The sequence below is a fragment of the Lepisosteus platostomus genome, chromosome 2 (genome assembly GCF_059453375.1).
Source record: "Lepisosteus platostomus isolate fLepPlt1 chromosome 2, fLepPlt1.hap1, whole genome shotgun sequence".
In the NCBI taxonomy this organism is placed as follows: domain Eukaryota; kingdom Metazoa; phylum Chordata; class Actinopteri; order Semionotiformes; family Lepisosteidae; genus Lepisosteus; species Lepisosteus platostomus.
Window position 1 is genome coordinate 76524146 of NC_142612.1, and position 20105 is coordinate 76544250.

At 41.1% G+C, this 20105-nt stretch overlaps 2 protein-coding genes across 6 annotated transcripts in view; both read left to right on the top strand.

The window, feature by feature from the left end:
- Positions 1–12587, top strand: part of plch1 (phospholipase C, eta 1) — a 61562-nt gene extending 48975 nt beyond the window's left edge. For 3 of the 5 annotated variants that reach the window (XM_088619049.1, XM_088619065.1, XM_088619056.1), the window contains 9 exons: positions 946–1125; positions 2311–2418; positions 2925–3049; positions 4882–4966; positions 5512–5658; positions 6214–6293; positions 6830–6889; positions 8645–9002; positions 9692–12587. In XM_088619049.1, coding sequence (XP_088475175.1) covers positions 946–1125; positions 2311–2418; positions 2925–3049; positions 4882–4966; positions 5512–5658; positions 6214–6293; positions 6830–6889; positions 8645–9002; positions 9692–11886 — 3338 coding nt within the window. In that variant the 3' untranslated portion in view covers positions 11887–12587. Of the gene's footprint in view, positions 1–945; positions 1126–2310; positions 2419–2924; positions 3050–4881; positions 4967–5511; positions 5659–6213; positions 6294–6829; positions 6890–8644; positions 9003–9335; positions 9364–9691 lie in introns of all 5 variants that reach the window. The other 2 variants (XM_088619075.1, XM_088619073.1) reach the window with 2 other exon arrangements.
- Positions 12588–15128: 2541 nt separating this feature from the next.
- LOC148677153 (extracellular calcium-sensing receptor-like) lies at positions 15129–20019 on the top strand. Its single transcript, XM_088619084.1, has 6 exons — positions 15129–15385; positions 15711–16002; positions 16264–17085; positions 17816–18025; positions 18668–18791; positions 18894–20019. Exons 1-6 carry the CDS (start codon positions 15171–15173, stop codon positions 19802–19804), a joined length of 2574 nt encoding a protein of 857 aa, XP_088475210.1. The 5' UTR covers positions 15129–15170; the 3' UTR covers positions 19805–20019.
- Positions 20020–20105: the final 86 nt, after the last annotated feature.

A 20105-nucleotide genomic window follows, 5' to 3' on the forward strand; every position in this document is an offset into this window, starting at 1 on the left:
GAATGTAGCTTAGCTTTTGAAAGGGGTTCCAGCAACCTAAAGCCTATCCTGGGAGCAACCATTGTAGTAACCTACAATGCAGAACTACACCCTGGACGTAATGCCAACCTTTCATAGGCAGCACGCACTCACAGAAATGTAACTGGCATGCGTTCCGAAGAGTGGCAGCACAAACAATTATGCCGCCTGCATAGATCAGGAAACTGAACTGCTCTTTCTTAGCTCTACCTAAAACTGTTCTCTCCCTGTATCTCTCGCCTGCTCAAGAACCTTAAGATGTGTTTCTCTTATGACCCTAGCATATCTGAGACTTACAGTATTCACCGATGTGAAAAGGCTAAGACTAAGACCTAAGACCCTTTTCATTCTCTTAGACAGTGCAGCTCATAAATGTTTTGAAGTGTCCTCCACTGTTTGCTAGAGTTGACTTGTTATTGTTAAGGTAGTTCAGTTGCAGGCAATTGATTAGAGTCCACTCCAGGGCCCACATATTAAAATCTGTATCTGTGTTGACTGATATTCAAAGGCAGTTTTGATAAGAACTTTCTCTAGTAGTTTTCTAATAGATTATTGGTGTTTGGTCAAATGGTATCTTTCAATCAATCACCAGCTGTAGTAATTTCTTGCTCAGTGGAAGAATGAGAAGTCTGCTGTGAAGACATAGTGGTTCTTAATTAGGTAATTAAAGGTACCCCTTACAACACTGTATTATTAATATCTCAGAACGTGTTTTTTGGAAACCAGCCCTTTTTAAAACTTTGGTGCTAATTTTAGGTAGCACTATTCACCTGCTCAGGCAGGTTTCCTCAGAAATGACTCTGTGTGCCTTCGAGGAGCCAATAAAGATTTCTAATGAATGAAACTGGTGCATTCCTGACTTTGGTTCTGTTTTGAGGAGCAGCGGTGTAGCATCTCTCTGACTCAGCTCTTCTCCGGCTCGTTCAGGCACTCCTGGGAATGTCCTGTCCTTCAGTGAGACCAGGGCCCATCAGCTGGTACATCACAAACCTGAGCAGTTTATCTTGTTCAACCAGAAGCAGCTCTCCAGAATCTATCCATCTGCATATAGGATAGACTCCAGTAATTTTAACCCTCAGGCTTACTGGAACATTGGCTGCCAGCTGGGTAAGTGACAAAAATGTTTTGACTAATTGAGCTGCACAGCATCCCACACCCTCCAGGCATTGTCAGAGTTTCGCCTGAGACAGTCACACACGGTTCTGCTTTACAGATCTAACCTCCTCCTCTTTTCCAAACGTGACAGCCGATGCCTTTTTTTAAGTAGGAAACTCTTTGAAAGTGAAACACTTATAGACTCGCTTCCTACGTTTGCATCAGAGTAGCTGTTTTTTGTACCTTTTTACTTGGAAAATGTTTTTCGACATCGCTAGGTGTTTGAAGAAGTTTCCAAAACTGTCTGTTTGATGTGGTTTAAACCAACAGAACAGAGCACAGAAACATAAAGCTTAGTATGTTATGAGGAATGTTTTTACCTCTTTCTAATAAAAACTAGTGACAAACCACTTAGAGCCCGTCCTTCCAGTCAGAGGTGCAGGGGTGTAGTGTCACAGCCTTAGTGCATTCATTTCACCAGAGATTAAATACAGATTTGTAAAATGTGTCTGAAGTGAACTTTTTATGTGAAAAAATATAGTAATATACAGTATATATAAATATACACATGCTCACACACCTTTGTGTTCCTACATTGCTAGGAACGTAATAATTTTTGTTCTGTTTGTATTTACTTTTCCCAATCTGCACTCAACTTAAACTCCTCAGGGAAAGGAGTTCCTCACATAGTTTGTCTGGAATTGCTATATTGATGTGGACATTAGCTTAGTTCATTTCCTTGGGTTGAAAACACAGACACACATGGGTGCACACACACACACTCACACACACACACACACACACACACACACACACACACCGCTATAGATTAAAATGTAGATTCTTCTCTTTTTCCATAATTTCCCAGTTCAGTGCAAGTCCAGCTTTCATCCAAATGCTGTCGGTAGAATTCCCATCCATCTGAAAGCTAATTGTTTCAGTAATTGCCCTTTTCCTCATGGTTTTGTAAATGTCACAAAGACTGAACTAGGTCTGTAGGTTCCCAGTGGGAAAATACTGATAGAACAACAATGCTGTCTGTTTGCTTCATGAAATGAGCTAAATGACCTACCAGAGCAGAATAAATCTGTCCACATCAGTACCTCTTATGCAGCTGGGTTCCTTTGCTCGCACCTTTCATTACTTTCTGTTTTGATCTCATTTTTTATTTTTTGTGACTTTACTGCAATGTCTCAGTGGCCTTGAACTACCAGACTGAAGGGCGCATGATGCAGCTGAACCGAGCTAAATTCATGGTGAATGGAAACCAAGGCTATCTGCTAAAGCCCCAGCCTATGTGCAAAGGTAGGCACGACTTGACATGAACACAGCATGGGTTTCTCTAGAGCATCTTTTTGTAACCTGTTGTCAGTGCAGTGTGCTGTGGCCTAGGGGTGCTGGTTATGATGATTTTAAGTGCACTGTGTATTGATTGTGAGTTGGATCGCCCATTTGATTAGGTACTCTTCTTAACAGCATGCCAGATAGATAAGGAGTTCCCTAACTGCTGTAAAGCATGGATTAGCAATATTGTGATATGACATAAACCTCAAGTAAGCATACTACCAGTAGTCCAATTTAAATTGCCACAATATAAAATGACTGTATAAAGTTTAAAGGGGTGCTCCCCAGCTCATTATTGTCAATGAGACTTTGTTCCCAATTGACTCATCTGATTCAATATAGGTTTAGTTTAATATAATATGAATATTCCTGTGTCAAGTATTCTGTACACCTGATATTTAGCTTCCTATTTTTAAATTTTCCGGGAACCCTGCCCTTGCTCATCATTCTTTTCTTTGAATTTTCAGGTTCCTTCAATCCGTTCTCTGACGATCCCCTTCCTGCATATCCTAAGAAACAACTTGTTCTCAAAATCGTTAGTGGTCAACAGTTACCTAAACCTCCGGACTCAATGCTGGGGGACAGAGGAGAGGTAAAATAGCTTTCTCTTCGGTTCTCACACTGGTTCTACTGCTGTCAACGTTGTCCATTTTATTTCACTAAAAGCACGTGTTCCTTAACAGAGGGTCAACTGAGTAACCCCATAATGAAGTCAACTGTCTGAAGAAGCGGCTCAACTGTGGCCTTTTTCCTAAAGAATGAGAAGATTGTGGGAATGTTAGTTGGGATCAAGGAGGAGGCAGCTGTTTCTGCACCTTCCTGTAAATGTACTTTAACTGATAGCTTATAGCTATGACCTAAATTAACATTTTAATTTACTTTCAGATTTGTCTAAAAAGACTGTTTACATCATGTGATATCCTTTTAAATGTTTAATAAATTTCTGTTTCCCAGTTAAAAACAATGAAACTCTGATAAGTATGAAACAAGGTGAGCTGCAGTTTCGCAATTTTGTCTTGAGTGGATTTTTGTATAGTTGCCTGTTTTATTTTCACCAGCATTAAAATGAGACATCCGAACGAATATCCTTTTCCACAGAATGGAAATGCCTGTAATGTACAATAATGACAAAATCAAAATCATTATAGTTAATAATGAGAAGCCTGAAAACTTCGAGCAGTTTTGACTTCCAAGCATGTCCCTACCAATTTAACAGGGCAGGTGAACCACCAGTAAACAAACAGGGAACTGAAGAGTTTTTGAAAAAGAGCAGATGGCAGTGCAAGGCATGTTTCACCTTTTGGGTCATGACCTGTTCTGGGTAGAAAGATTGACACTCCAATTTGTGAGTTGTAAGTCTGAAGCAGGTTTTAGCGTTATGAAACCAGCCAAGGTTAAGATCTTTTGCTGTAGTGGTTCCTATGACAGTGATAGTTTGAGAACAAAATGGCACTCAGATGGTCATCTTTGTGTATGCAGGAACTCCATTTTGTCCCAAGTCAACTATATTGTCACTAGAGTGATGCCTTCAAAGTTTTGAGCTAATAAGCCAGACAGTTTTTAAGTAAGGGCATTCTGAGTGAGAGACTGCGTTTTTTAGAACAGTTGATACTTTTTTCCCCTACAGAAGGTTATCAAAGCAAAGTGTAGGGTAGAAATCAGAGGCAGGTCTGGTTGTTCCTGAAATCATGTTTTGTTTCTGTGGGTGTAGTGGTACACCAGACAGCAGTTGTTTGAGTTGTGTTTAAGTGTAGCTGAGTTTGAGTTTGAGAGCATCAGATGTTAATGGTATGCTTCCTACACTATGAATCAGTTTTTTGTTAATTGAAAGCATTTTCTTGTCATGTATTGACAACAAAAAAAGAAAGGGCATTTAGGTGACCATTTTGGTTTGCTCAGCACCCACATTTTCTTCCTGTTTGGTACTACAATATTATTGAGAAAGTTAGACCAACTTGAGTGTGGTTAATCGACCAAACGGTTTCTGAGCAGGAGCAGTTTGTGTGATGGACTGTTTCTCCAAACTGACTGAGTGAGGTTATGACTATAAACAGACTGAGTTTATGGCCAGTAGACACTCTTTAGGTGCAAACTAGCACTTCAGTTGATGCAGCAGTTCCTAAGAAGGCTTTGAAATGGTTTTCTGATATGTGGCTAGAAGTCACTACTGGAAGTTACCCTAAACTCAGAGAACACCAAACACATTTCATTTAATTGAAATTTCTTGAAGACTCAATAACTTCTGATTACTAATTTAAAGGAAGGCAGGCAATTGGAACAATAAACACAGAAGAAGTCTTTATTTCATTATGTTTCATCCTGATGTGGGTATTCTGAACAAAATACCCCAGTTTTACAGAGTGGACACAAACTCTAGAAGATTATTTCTACAGTGACATTGTCATTGACAACTTGTTTCTACAGATCATTGATCCTTATGTTGAGGTAGAAATCATTGGCCTACCAGTGGACTGTTGCAAGGAACAGACGAGAGTCGTTGATGATAATGGTAAGGTTCTTTTTAATTACCAGTAGCAATTGTGTGTTGTCTGCTTCAGAATTATAGTGTAGTGCCTTGTTTCTTATTGGTAGACATATTTTGATTGTGGGGGCACAATATATATGCCAGTCACACAGACTGAGAGTACGATGTGCAAGCGATCATCAGTAAAACATGGGGCTTGATTGTTTGATGTGCTGACTTGCTTTTACTACAGTGTCAAGAGAAGTCTGAGGCCCCAGGCTGAAACAGTTAACTGCTGTGCATTAAGTTTGTGCCAGCTTGACACAAAAGGCATCCAGATGAATTATGATTAGGCTTGGCCAAAGACATTCTGTAAAAGCCATTTTATTCCATGCTCGTGTGGGGCTCTGCTACCTTAAAATGGGCTCCTCCCAAAACCAGTGCAACTCGCGTGGTTATCCTCTAGCATGTTCATGGCTGTGATATAAATAAGGATCAGCAAATGTGACTTTGTGTTTTGTGCTTTCTTTGCTGTTATTTTATCCCCAGGTCATTTTTTATCTGGTGTTTAATTTTCTTTCCCCTTCTAGGCTTCAATCCGGTGTGGGAGGAGACACTGACTTTCACCGTTCACATGCCTGAATTGGCTTTAGTTCGTTTCCTCGTCTGGGACCACGATCCTATTGGAAGGGACTTTGTCGGGCAGAGAACTGTGGCATTCAGCAGCTTGATGCCAGGTCGGTGCCTGGCGTTTTCAATTTTGGATTGGTTCCCTTCTTCCAGATTCTACAGCTGCTCTGCATGCTCAATAACTAGGACAGGCCACAGAACGAAAGATTTATGAGATTAATGCTCCTCTGGATTATAGAAACCCAAAGCCATATGTTTTCAACGACCTTCAATAACCATGTGCAGCACTGCTTAGAATTAAAGCGATGTTATTACACGGGGAAGTGAAGACCGGAGGAGTACCCATGTCAAAGTGTGTGCTTGTCAGTTTTTAAAATGATATTGAAAGTAGAGCAGAAGAAAAACCTGCAGAAAGCTGCATTACAAAATCTGGCAACCAGGATCTCCCTGTTACTTGTTTCTTGAAAAGTGATGCTGGTGATGCCAGTTAAGGTGTTTGGCTTCATGACTGTATTGCTGTATCACTGTAGTGAAATCTGCTTTTAATGTGTGTCCATATTTGTGTCTGCTACTGTTTAGGTCAGTTGAAAATGTTCTGTTGTGACCATCTCACACTGTGCACGTATTTATCTTGAATACATTTTGTCTTTTTCTGTCTGCAGGCTACCGGCATGTCTACTTAGAGGGAATGACAGAATCCTCAATCTTCGTCCATGTAACAGTCAATGACATCTATGGGAAGGTGAGTCTGCTTGTCTTTCCTCCTCCGTTTTCAAATGCTACAATATCTGAATAGGTCTCTGCTAATTTTTTTAAAATAAGTCATTGTTGAGCACGTTAAATTAGCCTTGGCCAGTTGCAAGCACATCTCTTTGGATTGTCTGATTAGGAATGGGTTAAAGAATCAGAGGCATTAGTCTCCAGTGTGAGGAACTATACTTAACTGCAAATGTCCTCTCTATCCAGTTAATATTTCAGAGCATGAGCTCGACTGAACTAGATAAGTGAAAAGCACATATGCAGAGCTACTGTATGTTTCACAGAATAGGAAAAAGGCCAGCTCCTGCCTAGGCAAACAGTCATATTCTAAACCTGTTGAAAGTCTCTTATGTAATTAAAATGATGTGTCATTTTCTGTCTTAAAGTTCTCCCAATGTACAGAACTGACAGGCTTGCTTGTTTTAAGTATTATGAGTTTAATCCATTAGTGGTCTCCTAGATATTATAGCCTCTAACAGATGAGGTAATTACATTGTTGTAACCTCTTGTTGTTTTCAGTGGAGCCCCCTAGTCCTCAATCCAAGCTATACTATAATGCACTTTCTAGGAGCCTCCAAGGTATTCTGTGTTGCATGCTGTCTGTGGGTGAGCCCTATACAGTGAACACTGAACCTGTTGTTTGCAGTTGCATGGATTGGTCCATGTTGTGCCTGTTGTGCTGGAGAAATGTTCTGTGTTTGAAAGATTTGGAATTAAATATAGCTCTGCCTTTAGCATTTGCATATGCACAGAAAACAACAGTAGGCATACTGTATTTTTAAGAACGCCAGGATAAATTAAAAAGGGATTTTGAAATTTTTGAAAAGCTGGCCTAAAACAAAAACAACCACAAAGAACTTACAACAAAAAGGGAGGTAATTACTAAGTGTAAATAGCCAACAGGGGTAACAGTGACATCTGTAGGTGTTTTTGTGTATTTTTCCTGTTCTGAATGTAAATAGGTTTAGATTAACAATAAATGATAATGTAACAGTCACGACAGTGCTAGGGGTTTTGGTGGTACTGGGACGTTTTGGGGGGATAACTGTATTTTAAGGAGATTGATATTTGAGATCTCTGTTCATCATATTACTAAACAGCTGTACAGTACCTGCTGTATTTGGTTAATGTTCCCTGACTAATTGAGTGGGGTTAGATTAGATCATCGTAGATGAGAGAGGGAAAAAAAGGAAAGTGGAGAGAAGTGGGCGATATCTGTTGCTGAGCCAAAGCACACACTTCTGGTTTCAAAACTAGTAAAAGGACTGAAAAGAAACCCAGAGCCCAGATGCCTTAATTTTTATAAACCCTACCCTTATAAAATAGTTTCCTCTCCTCCTCCTATAATGTTTGACCTTTGTCATGAAAAAGTAATATATAATCTCTTTACTCTACTATTGATTTCAGATTCAAAGAACTTTACTGGCATGCCCTATGAATTAGAGTGCTGCCAAAGCAGTGACTATTAGTACTATTACTTTTTGTCGTTGCGATTTTATTGTCTCTCAATGACATCGACAAATATTAATGGACAATAAGATAACTCCATTGCAGGCACTGACAAGCTAATGTCCAGGAAACACAGCTTGATCAAACGTGATAAGGGTTGACCTGAATCTGTGGTATTTTTTAAAAGATCAATTTTGTAAAATAGAATTCTGAGAAAAGGTCTTTCTTGGGTTTGAAAGAAACACAAGAGGACCGCTGGAACTCGCTGATTATGCTGTGTCCTTCTTAATGCAGACAGCTTTATGTGTCAAGTGATCATTTTGAGTATTAAAGCAGCAGTTGAAATTAATTGAGCTGCTAAAGAGGTAGTAATAAAAAAGGCATAATGTAGAATCTGTAGAAGAACCGAGACAGGGCTTTAGTTCTTGAAGAAGAAAGGGAAGTGAAGATGGAAGACAGGTCTTCATAATCAACCGGGAGCTGAAAAGTACCTGATAGGAAATATCTGCTGCTACTACTGTATATGTCAGTAATGTCAGAAATCTTGCCTGTGTCGATCTGTTTGTGATGTTTAGTATTTTACGGAATATAGGTCAAAGCACTGCATGCATCTTGTTTCGTAGTGTTTTTTTGTTTCATTGGTATTTCTGTCTTTTTAAGCTAATTAAGCCAGTGCAATTTAAAATCACTGCTTGAAGTAATTACGTTTAAGATTTGGATTTGTGTGTCACATTTGACAGAGAGATTAAATTAAGATTGAGGAACTACTCCGATGATTTCGCACAGCTTCACAAAGACAACTCAGAGGCGAAACTGGAGTTGTGGTGTGGGTGCGAGCACACACACGTTTATATATGTGTTGTGTTTTCTTTGACTGACTTATAGGGCCGTCAGCTACGGGGAATCAGAGGTCTTTTTAACAAGAACCCTAAGAACTGCTCTGTGGACACCAACTCTGGCTTGCAGATCCGGAAGCGCTCCATCAGTGATCACATCCTGCGCCGGACTGCCAGCGCTCCAGCAAAGGGCCGGAAGAAGACGAAAATGGGTTTCACTGAAGCTCAGCGCGAGAGGAAGGATAGCGAACCTGAGGCGCGCTGCAAGGATGAGGCAGAGCCACATCAGCACAAGAGCGTACAGTCCCGGCCTGTGTCAATGCCTGTGGATAAGCTACTGCAAGGAGACCTGGGTTTGTCCGCTTGTGACAGTGGGAAAACCTCCATGGAAAAGGTTACAGAATCTGGTAAGCCTCCAAATGAAACCTTCATAGTACCAGCCCAGCCAAATGTATGTGTGCGCTTTTTGTATATCATATTTAGCAGCGGGCACCAGTTTATTATGCGTTCAGTTGACCATGGTTTGTTGGTTTGCTTATGTTATGAAATAGTGTCGCCAAAAATAGAGGAGTAGAAAACAATGTACCAGGTTGTTTAGGTTTCAGGGACTGTGAACAATTAATATATGTGTAAATCTGTGTTGCTGCAAACTAGCAGTGAAGACTGCTTTCACACAGTCACTCTTTCTGTTCTGAATATTTTAACACCGCTTTGTTTTGTTTTGTTGTGTTTCTTTATAGTAGAAAACTGACTAGGATACTCCTGCAGGTAATCTAAAAAGCTTATTAAGGTTGCCTCATTCAGAACATCCTCTGCCAATATTACATCATACCCTTGATGTAATAAAATGTAATTTTTTTTTGAATGGCTTCTTTTTTCCCAGCCAGTTCTTTACATTGAATCATGTCCTGCAAAATCGATGTTTTAGGATTATTGTTCTACCTGCACAACCTCATACTTGATCCCCTTCACAGTCGTTGGTGGTGGCAGCATTCCATTCGTCTTTGTGTTGGATAAGCTTGTGGGTGGAACAGAGTGTTGCTTTATTACCCAAGAAATCAGCAGCCTTTAACCTTGCTTTGAAATATTTTGACAGGAATGAGATCTTCTGAGGTGTGCAGCACAGAAAGGCCTAGGTCTGCGTCTGTGGACCTTTTGATTGAAACTTCCCCAACTCTTCTGTCTGAAGATCAGCCAGTCTCCAGTAGAACCCCCAAGGAGCCATCTTTAAGGGCTAGTGACAAACCTGAAAGAGAGCAAATGTCTTACCTTGAAATTGGAGGGAATTTTCCAGAAGGACGTGATGAAGGCAGTGTTAGATCTCCCAACAGAAAATATGGACAAAAAACTATGATCCCAGAAACAGAACCTGGGCACCTGGAAGCTGAGATGGACAGAAAGGGCAGTAGTCCAGTACGTGTTCCCACAGAGTTAAGGAAGTCCATACCAGAGCCACTAAAGCTTGGCACAGACAACCATCTGGTTTCTTCTATTTCCCCCACTGACACACCATCTATTACCTGTGTGACAGAATCAGGCCACCTGCTGGATGACAGATCCATGCAGGACAGTACTATCTCCCAGCTCATCGATGCAGTTTCTCTGGACAACGGGAATGACACTCGTGGCTCCATCTCTGCATTGATAGATCAGTTTGACACTACAAATGACCAGAGCAACCTCACAGTCGTTTCAAGCATCCAGGGAGGTGGTGATCACGCGTGTAATTTAATGCCACTTGTGTCAAACACAGTGATCTGGGAGCCTAGCACACCGCAGAAAGCAGTGGCATCTGATAAAACCAACGGCGATGCTCTCCTGAATGTGATGTCTGACACCACATTGTTTTCCAGCCCGGAGACAACAGACCAGTCCATTTACACCATTCTCAATGAAGATTTTCTGTCTCCCGCATCTGTGTACAACCTCCGAGACCAAACAATCCGGAGCATGAGGATGAACTCAGAGCAGAGTACCCCTGTGGGCAGTTCATGCTCTTCCCCTGTTAAAATATTCACTCCAAACTTCAGTCAGGATGAGGACACTAGCTGGGGGGTGCAAAGGTGTTGCCGTTCACTGGAGAGCGCAGTGTCTGACAAATACCATGTGTGTCCTGACTCTGTCTGTAGCAGCCTAATGGAAGTTGAGGTTAATGTTGATGATGACTCTCAGGACTTCACATTGACTTCACCTAATGCAACCAGTCAGTGGACAAGTCAGTACCCTTCTCCGTGCTTAGGATCACCTCGTGGCTGCCCTTCAAGCTCCAGTCCTTACCGAGGCACTTACTGTTTTCCAGACACCAGGACTGAGAACAGTTATGGAAATGTGTATCCAAAGGCTCGAGACCAAAGCAATTCCACTTCCCTGGTTAGCTACCCAATATTGGAAGGGATCAGAAATCAAAACGTGAATAGGTACCACCGTGACTATCCACGGGCAGAGCAGCTCACGGGCAGAAAAGCAAACTCCCCTCTCGAAGGGAGTCTGTATGAAGGGAGCTCGGATTGTTCCACGTCACGCCACTCCACACCTTTCCATGGCCTTGTCACTGCGAACACACAGCCTGAAGGGCTTCCAGTCCCTGGGAGGACTGCTGGTCACCTTTCCACGCACGCGGACCAAATACCCGCCGCACTGCACGCAGCCAGACACCCAAGTCCAAGTCCTGCCAAGTCGAAGAGCCTCGGCGATCTGACGTCCGAGGACATCTCTTGCAACTTTGAGAGCAAATACAAGTACATCAGCAGGAGCTTCGTCACCCCCCACACGAGGGAGCAGAAGAGCGTGGCCAGCCCCCCCAGCAGGCCTCAGTGCGCTGACCCTCTGACGGAGCAGCTGCGCAAGCTCGTGTCCTTCGAGCCCGGCGAGAGGAGCCGGCCCGTGCCCGCGGGCCCGCGGAGGGAGGATCCCGGCTCCCCGAAGATCCTGGCCCGAAAGCTGTCGTCCAGGAGCCAGAGCCGCGTGCGGCACATCGCCAGCCGCGCCAAGGAGAGGCAGGAGGCCAGCAGGCTGAAACTCCCCGGCAGCTGCAGCACGATGGGTGTAGTCCTGCGAAACAAACCCCCCGTGCAGAATCCCACCATTAACAGACACTCCACTGGCTCTTACATTGCAGGCTACCTAAACCACGTCACCGGCGCAGGCCTGGAGGACAGAGGTTTGCCTGAGGGGTCTTGCACGTCATTGCATTATGGCTATAATGACCACTTTTATGCAGAGGATTCAGTACTGCAGGCAGATTCTGGGCACTCTTCTGAGCCCGAGATTTACTTTTTGCTTAGATTGTAAATCAATTGTAAAGCAAAAAAAAACAACCCCTTTGGTTTCTTTTACATTATCTTTTTGGACACCTTTTTTGTATAAATACTGTTCATTCTTTTGAAAGTGTATTATATTTTAATATTAATCTTAGTCTTCCTGATCACTAGATGTTATATGGTAGGCTGTGGTGTACATATTAGAACACAAGACTACTGTAATTTATAGCTATGAAGAATAACTGTGATAATATGCTAAAGCAAACTGCATGTAAACTCTTTCAAGTACTGAAAATAGCTGTCCATGTAATGCATGACTATGCACAGTCCTGGAAAATTTTCAGTCATGTGCATTTTGCACAGAACTCATTATTCCATGGGATGCAATATGAATTACTGCTCACTTTCTGTTAGTCAATCATTCCATGTTTTTAAACACTACTGCGTATTTTCAAGCAAAAAGGTTGAGTTAAACAATTTTATTTTTATAATTGCTTTGATACGGGCAGCAAAAAAATAAAATCATCTGGGATTGTTATTTTTGATGGGACATGAAAAATATCGGACAGCTCCAGCGGAATACAGAACCATCTGATTTTAATAGCAGACTATAAAAAACGCAATTTCTAAGTTAAATCTTCTCCAGAGAAAATATACTTTGTATGGCTTACTCAAACAGCCATGAACTGCACATTTTCTTACCAATGCAATAAAATTCTCAAAACTGTGAAACGCAGTGTAAATGTGTTGTCCATACTGTATGTTCTCACTTCTCTCACTTTCAAACTGTGATTTTTAGAACCGCTTTAACACACCTGAGCCCATAATATTCTTTATTTAAAAATACAGCAAAATGTATTGTGCTATAAACCTGTAAAAGTCCAATGCATTACTCTCCACATTTTTAATTTGCTGCCCAGCAGCTTTACCACCTTGCAGCCGAAGCCTGTCCTTGATGGATCTCCGAATGTAAGCAAAGCTGGGCTGCTTAGAGCTGGGATAGAAGACCTCTAAGGAAAACCAAGTTCCTTCTGCTTGTGGTGTTGGTTGGCCAGTAGGTGGCGCTCTTCCCCGAAAACCAGAAATTTCCAAACCTAGGCCCCAGTATGGGGATCAGGAACACTTCTGTAGGAGGCACTGTGCTTAGGATGAGATGTTAACCTAGGGTCCCGATGAGTTGGTCATCAAAGACCTTATTTAAGAGAACAGTGGTGTAAGACCCTGATATATACAATAGGCTAAACTGACCCATCAAAAATTCCCCTTGATTGGTAAAGCAGTTTCTCACCTCATTCCCTGATCTACTAAACAGTGAGGCTGCTGGAGTTTGTCACCCAGGTGTCACCAAGACTGGTGGATGAACAGGGCTCCCTTCTTTGCTCTATACAGATCCTGTGGCATGATGAGCTACATATTTGTAATTAAAACTTCAGCTACGTGTATGATCTATGTTTACAGAAGAATAACATAGTGCACTTTGCTCTAGCTGTGCAGTATGGAGTAGCATTTGGACTCTGAATTTAGACCTGGATGCTTATAGGTTTAAACTTGTGGGTCTTCTTGTGGCCCTGCTGTTGAGCCCTTGAGCAAAGTACTGTGCTGAGATTGCTTTAGTAAAATGTCCACTGGCTACAACAGACAGGCACTTTGGATAAAAGCATCAGTCAAATTAATAATACAAAGTAACCCTTAAATATTCTTTCCGTGCTGAAAAGTAAAGAAAAGAAACAACATTTCAGCTGAGGAGCCTTCTTCAGGTGAGTCAAAAATCGGTGGATCCACAGCTAGAAAGGTACATTTTTTGTTAACCTTTCAGCACGGACCTGTTCCTTTGCAGCCTACGCATGCTGACACAGCTTCTTACCCGAACGTCTTAAATTAATAATACTCTGCACATTTTTATAGGACACATATCACATGCTATTTTCTGCATTTGTTGCACAACACTGTATTACTATTGCAGAAAGAAAGACAGGCATGCTCTACATTCTGACTTCCTGTAATCGTTATGAAAGAAGATGCAAATATAAAAATAGGTATAATATATTCACAGGATCCTCTTAACTGTTTTCAGTGTCAGGCCTCAGTTATGCTAAACATTTGAAAGCTATGTAATGTGTGAATGTGTGGGCACAAAAAGCTATTGCATTTCATTCGGAGGTTTCAAATATGTGTCATACCAAAAAGAAGAACAAAAAGGTTTTATTTTAAATCCAGAGAGCAGACAAACACCCTGTACCCCCAGAGATGTTGAAATTGCTTTGTCGGATGCAAATGGAAATTAACATTTACTTTTAAGAAAGTGCAAAGCTCTTCAGCTAAGATTTCATCGATATTTACTTCGTCAGACTTTTAGAGAAAATAGCATGAAGTCCCTGTAGAGGTTACTTAACCTCACAATTGCTCACAACCTTATTTCCACTTCAGTTTGTTCATGATTATTGCTGCATTAACACATGGATTCCTCAGAAAATAGCAGTTAATTGCTTGTGAAAGATGTAGTAATGTCTCAAAGAGTAAACACCTGAGCACTTGTTTGTACAAAGCGTAAATAATTTCTGCACAACAGGTCTGCTGTGCTGTGTCTCAGATGTCAGGTGTGGAATTTTCTTTGATCCCACAGTTCAAACTTTTAAACCGAAAAGAACGTTTCGTCCAATTTACAATGTGCTAGCAAAATCACCGGAAACTAAAAAAGAGGTTTTTAAAAAATAAATAAAAAAATGGCAGATGAGGTTTGTTCTCTTATCCCCTCATGACTGGAGTCACAGATCTGCAAGTTCAGTTTTAACACAACTGTGTTTTCAGTTGTTTTACTGAATTGTGATCAGTTCTCTTTGCTCTCAACTTTACCCGTATTCTTAGATATCCGTAATTGCTGTGGCTTACATAATGCATTATTTTTAAAAAAAATATATGTATATCAGTCAAATATGTGCCAGTTTAAAATCCCAACTTTTCCTTTCAGAATTGGGTTAATATCGGTTTGAAACAGTGATTTGAACTCTTTCTCCTGTTCCCAGCTCTCTCCTCAGCCCTTCATCGCTGACACATGCTTTGTGCGTGATCTCGTCATGAACAGTCACAGCCTGGGGCCACGAACAAGCCCCAGGGAGCCGATGCACGAGCCCTAGCTAGCTGGGCCCATGTGCCCCTCCTAGGTCGTTCATGAGAGTTTCTAGCGTATAATTTTGTGAAACCCTTTGGGAGCCAATGGAGCATTATAAATGTTCTTCATTTTAAGTGTCTGGCTGGGGCAGAGAGGCAGAAGGATTGGTGCCACGCTCCCTTTCCTGCAGAAGAGTGTGCCCTCAGATGGCTTTGGTTATAATAACACCACTGTTGATCCTAGCCTGGCTCCCGACAGCTGAAGCCACAGAGTCCGTCTGTATGTTATGGGACAGCACTAATTTGCCAAGCCTCTTCCGAGATGGGGACATTGTTCTAGGAGGGTTGTTCCCCCTGTATGACCAGTTAATTGTGACGGAGGACTCATACAGAAACACCCCAGAATTGCCACACTGCATAAAGTAGGTGTTTCATATTTTATTATTAATACTTTCATATAAGTATATGAATTCTACTGAATTGAATTTTAATGCATTTAATGCAGATTGGTCAAAGCGTTTAACTGTGTGTTCAGTTTTTTAAATGTGTGAGAGAACTATCTTCATTAATCTTCAGAACAGAATGTTCAGTAAAACCACAGATACTCTTCTCTGCGTGAATTCACATAATGCATGACATTCTTCATAGGTGAGAATCTATGATGTGCCTCAATAAAAATACCAAAGAAGATATAGATTTAATTCCAGAAGTGCAGTATGATTGTTTTATTTTTGTTTGTTTTTTCAGTTTAAAATACAGGTCTTTTCGCTGGGCTCAGGGGATGGTTTTTGCAATAGAAGAAATTAACCAGGACTCCAGTCTCCTCCCCAATATCAGACTTGGCTATAGGATACTCGACAGCTGTGGAAAACATCCCCTGGCTCTGAGAGGTGCCTTTTCGGCTCTCAGCAGACAGAGTAGTTTGAATCCCGGCAACGTATGCACTGGATCTGGTGCGGTTCCTGTAATAATCGGGGACACATCCTCTACGCAGTCCATCATATTGTCGAAAACCCTGGGGCCCTTTCAAGTTCCACTGGTAAGACGCACAGGAATTGTGCATTGAGAATTATTCTCATACATCTACTGAACCTTGTTCTGCCTACTTTGGTATGATCACCATGCAGAAGTTCAAAATGAAATATTTCAAGATAACACTGAAGCTAAAGAAGAACCTACCCCCTCTGTTACCCTGCTTTCACAGTTCTAGTCTTGTTCTTTCAATCTGCTAATCTATGTGAAATTAACGTGTCATGCTCAAAATTATATAATTGTTTTTATCTTAATTTCTTATTTACAGGTCAGTTATTCTGCTTCTTGTGCTTGCCTGAGCAACAGGCGAGAGTATCCTAACTTTTTCAGGACAATACCCAGTGATTTTTATCAGGCGCGGACAATGGCCCAGATGGTCATGTATTTTGGATGGCCCTGGGTGGGAGCTATCGCTACCGACAATGACTATGGAATTTTAGGGATTCAGATGTTTGCGGAGCAGGTGAAAACCGCCGGAGTCTGCATTGCCTTTTTCGAGACGGTCTCTAAAGTTTTTCCCAAAAGAGATGCGGTGCGCATCGCAGAGGTTGTCAAAGCGTCGACGGCGAGAGTCATTATCGTCTTTGCTTTTTACACGGATGTGGAGGTGGTGTTTGAGGAGCTGGTGAAGCAAAACGTCACAGGCAGGCAGTTCATAGGGAGCGAGGGCTGGAGCACCAGCCCCACGATTTACAATAAGGACTTCTCCTCTCTTTCCCTGGGAGTTCTCGGTGTTGCTATCCGTCGGGCTCAGATTCCAGGGATGGAGACCTTCCTTGTCAGTCTCCACCCCTCAAAATACCCTGGCAATCCGTTTGTTAGGGAGCTCTGGGAAACATCTTTCAACTGCCGGTTAAATGGAGAAAATGCTACCACATTAGGGAACCTGCCTGCATGTAGTGGATCAGAAAACCTGGCTACTGTGAAAAACACTTTCACCGATGTGTCCCAGTTAAGAATTACCTATAATGTGTACAAAGCTGTATATGCAGTGGCAAATGCATTGCACAACTTGCAGGCATGCAAAGATGGGAATGGACCCTTTGAAAACAACTCCTGTGGTGATATTTATAATTTGAAATCTGGACAGGTAATAATATATCTACTTATTTTTTGGCATGCACGTGTCCGATTCTCTTAAAAAAATGTTTTACAGTTACTTGAATTGGGACGATAGCTAAAAAAAATATAGCTTTTATTGTATTTATTGGGGAAAAAAGCTACACTACAAAAGCTGTAGATATAACCTGTAACCTGAATTGCTTAAAATGAGATCCTCATGCAGGGGAAGTAATCACCCTCTATATAAATATTTCTGAACAAATGAAATTAAACAAGTGTAAGTAAAAATACTGGGACAATGTCAAAAAGAAGTGGGCTATAAATAATTTCATTGGTAAGTTTGATATGATGACTTGAAATTAATTTTATAACAGATAGATGAAAGATAAGGAGTAAGTAAAGTAAAACGTGTGGAACAATATTTCAAGTTTGCTGTTCTAATTTATATTAAGATGGTTGGACAGTCCAGGTTTTCAGATCCCAGGAAGATAATAAACCTAGACACCTTCACGTCGTGTTGAAATGTATTTGTGTGTCTGAATGATTTTCCCATTTTGTATTGCACAAAATAATTATTTCTCATGCTACATGAATATTTTTCATCTTTACTGTTTACCTTTCTGTACCAACCTGCTGAATCAGCCTTTTCATGGCAAAGACTAGGTAAATTCAGAATTTCAGAATTCAAAGCAAATATTGATGCTAGTGTGTCATGCTTAACATGATCAGCTTTCCTCACTGTTTTATTTTGTTCACAGCTTCTACATTATTTAAGTGAAGTTCAATTTACCAACAAACTTGGAGAAAATGTTCAATTTGAAGGGGGTGACAGTAAAGTTGTATATGATATAGTAAATTGGCAGAAGAGCCCAACAGGATCTATGGAGTATGTCACCATCGGGCGGGTTGATGGCTCTGACATTTTTATCAATGAGAAAGCCATTGTCTGGACCTCAGGGAAAAAAGAGGTAATAATCATCAGTTTCTAAAAAAGCTCAGTTACTCTCTGACTTTAGTATTCTGATTTCTTAAAACAACAAAGCCTACAGCATACACTCCAGAATATGGTGTTCCTACTGGGAAATGCCCATAAAATGCAAAATTTAGTAAGGGCTTTTTTTAAAATGTTTTTCTTTCATTTAGAGGATATACCTGTTTCTTTCTTACTCACAGTTAACACCAGATAATTTACCAAAGCTAAGATTAAGCAGAAGCAAAATATTATTCCTTCATACGCCTAGATGTTGAAGTATCAAAACCACTTTAAGGTGTAGAGAGCGAATTTAGCACTGCAGCAGAAAGTCGAATAGAAAAGAGGGACAAATAAATGATACAGCTTTTCCTCTGATAAAGTCTTCAGCACAATATTGTGTTGTATTAATGCTTGCAAAGTGATGACAAGGCTGTATTCATGCGCTCTTTTATCTGTATTTAATTATATTGGTTTCTATAATGTAACCTACCAATTAAGTCATGTTGAATCATTCTCATTACAACTAGGTGTTGTTTGTAATGACATTACAGCTGCCGTGGCTCAAATAAAAATAACTTCATGTGGGTGTGTGGTTGCAGTTGAGCGATTGTTCATGCCTTCTTCTGTCGGTGTGCAGGTACCTGTGTCAATCTGCACAGAAGACTGTCCCCCAGGGACTAGGAAAGCTACCAGGAAAGGAGAGCCATCATGCTGCTTTGACTGCATTCTTTGTGCAGAAGGAGAACTAAGCAACACAACAAGTAAGGATATTAGCTTGCGGCTGTGCGGGCTGGCAGGTTCATCTACAGGCTTGCAAATGCACAGTGCATTGCATCTTTTCACCGTATGAATTTATTTTACAGATTCCCTACAGTGTGACAAATGTCCCTTGGAGTACTGGTCAAACGCCTACAGAAATGAGTGCATTCCTCGAGATGTTGAATTCCTGTCATTTGAAGACACAATGGGGATTACACTCACAACAGTTGCTTTATCTGGAGCCGGCATAACCTTGGCTGTGGCTATCATTTTCTTATATTATAAAAACACGCCAATTGTCAGAGCAAACAACTCCGAGCTTAGCTTCCTATTACTCTTCTCTTTAATGATGTGTTTCCTGTGCTCCCTGTGTTTCATTGGGAAACCTTCCATCTGGAGCTGTAAAATCCAGCACATAGCGTTTGGGGTCAGTTTTGTGCTCTGCATTTCATGTCTTCTTGTGAAAACTATCGTTGTGTTGATGGCTTTCCAGGCCACTCTCCCTGGAAATGATGTCATGAAATGGTTCGGGCCCACACAGCAGAGAAGCAGTGTCATAGTCTGCACCTTAATCCAGGTTCTCCAATGTGCTGTCTGGCTTTCAGTTAGCCCCCCTCTGCCAAATAGGAACACCGGCTACCAGAACTCAAAAATAATCTTAGAATGTGCTGTGGGGTCCATTGTAGCCTTTTGTTGTGTGCTGGGGTATATTGGTTTGCTAGCATGTCTCTGCTTCACGTTAGCTTTCTTGGCCCGAAATCTGCCAGACAATTTCAATGAAGGAAAATTCATTACATTCAGCATGCTTATATTCTGTGCTGTCTGGATCACCTTTATCCCAGCTTATATCAGCTCCCCTGGCAAATATACAGTAGCTGTAGAAATTTTTGCTATTTTGTCTTCCAGTTTTGGTCTCCTTGGGTGCATCTTTGCCCCCAAATGCTTTATTATTTTATTCAGACCAGAAAATAATACAAAAAAGTTTCTTATGGGAAGAGCATCTGCACAGAAATAAGTAAAACTATGTTTCTGACAGGGCCGCTGTGCAACTCTATTGCTGGAGCTCGTCAAAGTGACATTCTAAGCACTTTTGCATGTGGTATGTGTTTTTTGTTTCTTTTCACTTATCCATAACATCCTGGTAAATATAATTAATAAGTTGTATGTAATGTATTAAATGCAAAATGATTGATTGATGCAGTGAATATTAAACAAAGATTAGCAAAACTGCATTGGATTCCAATATTTTGGCATTTCAATATTTTGCAAATAATCGCTGGGGTTTTGTACCTTCATATGGGAATATTCCATATAGG